We start from the raw sequence: 3,441 nt of genomic DNA on the forward strand, positions 1-3,441 counted from the left end.
CAACAACTGCTATCATACTAACACTGTTTGTTAGTAATGATACATCTCCAATGTTGACTGCTGTCCACTCAAAGTCTGGTAACAACCTGAATATGACTTGGATAATTATCATTGTAGCAGCAGCTGTAATACTATCTGTGGCTATTGTAGTGTCAATAACACTATGTGTTTTCAGATGTATCAATCACATTAATTCACAAACAACAAAAAATAATCCAAAATTTCTGTCAAGGACTGAAATGAGGCAAATATTGTATCAGACTAACAATCCTGTAGCAATAACTAGAAATGCAGAAGACATATTTAACAGAAATCTTCAGTCAATAAACCCCAAAACTTCCTATTACCCAGAGATGGAACAGCCAGCCAATGAATGGAAATTCTCAACAACACCCAGAAAACTGCCACCAGTTCCACAGGTAAGATGTTTCAATATATAAGCAATGATAAGTATATAAGTAATCATTAAGATAATCAATCTCTAAGTAATCATATATATCCTACAAAAAGTACTTTTTCTGTAGATATCTTTATCTAAGTAAATATATTTTATTTATAAATAACTGTATAATTTTTGCTAAATCAACAATTGACTGAATGATAAAAATTTTATGTAATTTCTCCTTTCTTTGAGCTGGAAATAAATTGCCACTTACATTTAGAAGCCTCTCTTAGTAACAGAACTTTGTAAAACTACTGCAATGAATACAATTCAATACAATTTCAAAATTTGATTATCATTATTTTATATTTGATACACTGCATGCTACCTTGGGCAAGTATTTTATTTTACAGCTTATTGCTAACTAATGCCTTGTGAGTGAAATTTACTTCATGTAAACTATATGGAAACCTGGTAAGTGTGTGTGTGTGTGTTGTGTGCACACATGTTTGTATCTGTGTGTCTTTGTATTGACATGATGTTGAGGTGACATTGTATCCTCCATAAACAAAACTTCTGGCGGGGGTTTGATATGCAAGGATATGGTATAATGTACATTACTTGTAAAAGAAGGCTTGCCATCTGGAAAGATGTCTGCCATCTAATCCTTACAAGCATATAAAAAAATAATTATGACCAGGAAAATATAAAACCAAATTGTACATTATAGAAAGGCATCTGGGAAGGTGACAAACTGACAGAATTGTTAGAGTTTCAAAAGTGTTTTGCAGTGAGGTTAATTATTCCTTTCATTCTTTTGGGATTGATATAATAAAGCACCAGTCAAGTGTTGAGGTCGTTAGTATCAATTAACTACTACCTTTCCTCAGAAATAGCTTGCCTTGTGCCCAAATTAGAAACCATATAAATTATCTGGAATTAAAGGCATGTTATAATTAGTGCCAAGTTGAAGATGTTTGGAAGAGTAGAAAATTCTAAAGGCAAAGTATAGGTAGAGTTCAACTAGAAAACTGAGAAATATAAGATGATAAGTCTGAACAGTCAGTAAAACCTGATTTGGTAATGGGTTAAATGGCTCACCTGGGACACCAGTGATTAAAAGCCATACAAAATTGTAACTACTAGCCATGGAGAAAAGTGTACTCTTTCATGTTATAAGAAATATCAACCGATCAAACTTCAACACTTCAGAAATATAGAAAAAATACCTGGGACTTAACTTCTCTTCATAAATAAAATAAGTTACATTTTGTGTAGTAATTTTCATATCTCTTGGTCTTAATGATAATTAGTCTCTTCTTTGTGGCTCAATATGATGTTCATAAAAGTACTTCAAATGAATAGGTAAAGTGGATATTTATATCCCATCATTGGTATTGCTCAGTGCTCTTATGTTGGCACTGAAGCACATCTGCTCAGTTTATTTAACAGTAAAACTAATAAGAGTAGAATGAGAATTGCTGGTGAATTTTGTATAGTTTGATGGTTTAAATTGCCACAGTTGAATCCTTTCACTAGAGAAATAAAGAATTGCACTACAAGCAGTAGATGCACTTCTTCATTCAGAAGAATGTCATCCATAAGAACATATTCTATGTTCTCATGTAAAACACTAACTTCAAATTTTGAAATTTACTTTAAACTCACTACTTATTCTGACTCTGATGTCTTACTGGTGTGAAATGACTTTCATAGTTTCATATATTGACACTGTAATATTACAATGAGTGTACTGATGTATTATTTACAATGGATGAATAGGTGTCCTTGTTTTGCTTGTTGTTACCATTTCGGCTGATGTACTCTCCAGCTTTCATCAGGTGTTCTGGTGGAATTTTGAACCCAACCCTTTATTTGACTAATGGGGTACACTGTTCTCATTCCTAAGGTATGTTGCTGATGTTATTTTTCTGTTGATATCACTTTTCAAGTCCCTACAGGCATATAGCATAGTGGATAAGAGTGCAGGCTACTAACCCTTGGATTCTAAGTTCAATCCCAGTCAGGGACTTGAATAATAATATCAACAGAAAAATAACATCAGTAACATACCTTAGGAATGAGAACAGTGTACCCCATTAGTCAAATAAAGGGTTGGGTTCAAAATTTCACCAGAACACCTGATAAAGGCTGGAGAGTACATCAGCCAAAATGTTGTGATAACAACAAGATGAGGGCACCTATCCATCCATTGTAAATTATGTACTCAATTCCTCAACTCAAAAATTATAGAATAGTAATGAGTGTATTGCTGTTAAAATAGCCATTCTCATTTTTCATTTAGTATTTTAGCTGACTATTTTCAATGCATTCAAGCATGATGAGACAAAAGTTGCCATGTTAAATAAAAGTGAATTACTATTGGGATAATATTAAACAATTATTCTATATTTTCTTTTGTATAAATAACTGATGATTCAACATTAGTTGAAACCATAATCAAATTTATTGTTTAAAAAGTAAAAGCAACATTATTCTCCTCCTATCCTACCACAAATTTGATTTTAACTGTATTTAATACTGACTCTCATGCTGAAAATATATTTTCCATTTATCTTTTCTGACAGCATTACAATAAGGACGTGGCAGATAGTTTAGCTAAACAAAAATGTTATGATGACAGCCTTATGACATCAAACAATTTGAATAACACACTACCTTCTCAAAAAGAACGAAACAGAGGATGGAGTGAAGGAGATATTACACATCAAACTTCTGGAACATCAGGTAATCTATATATATAAAAATGAGAATCTGTCTGTCTGTCTGTCTGTGTGAATCCCTAAAACTCGAGAACAACGCAACCAATTTCATTCAAATTTTACACATGCCTTACTTAGGGTTCCAGTTGTGTTTTAGTCAAAAAAATTTTTTAACTTCTTGCAGAGTTCGAGCCCACGGCAACATAATATCTCCTCCACTATTTAAGTATTACGTGTCAAAAGTGAAACAAAAACACTCATGTCAAATACTTTCACTTTAAAAATGAAACTATTCCACTAACTGAAACAATCACATTTCGATACTGTAATGACAGA

The 3,441-nt window shown here is 32.5% G+C and overlaps 1 protein-coding gene across 1 annotated transcript in view; it reads left to right on the forward strand.

Annotated features, from left to right (window-relative positions):
• Window positions 1–3,441, forward strand: part of LOC128249425 (uncharacterized) — a 79,280-nt gene that overhangs the window by 41,624 nt on the left and 34,215 nt on the right. Inside the window, exons 17-18 of the mRNA XM_052972999.1 lie at window positions 35–419; window positions 2,971–3,130. Coding sequence (XP_052828959.1) covers window positions 35–419; window positions 2,971–3,130 — 545 coding nt within the window. The remainder of the gene's footprint in view (window positions 1–34; window positions 420–2,970; window positions 3,131–3,441) is intronic.

Source organism: Octopus bimaculoides, chromosome 14 (genome assembly GCF_001194135.2).
Source record: "Octopus bimaculoides isolate UCB-OBI-ISO-001 chromosome 14, ASM119413v2, whole genome shotgun sequence".
NCBI classification, from domain to species: domain Eukaryota; kingdom Metazoa; phylum Mollusca; class Cephalopoda; order Octopoda; family Octopodidae; genus Octopus; species Octopus bimaculoides.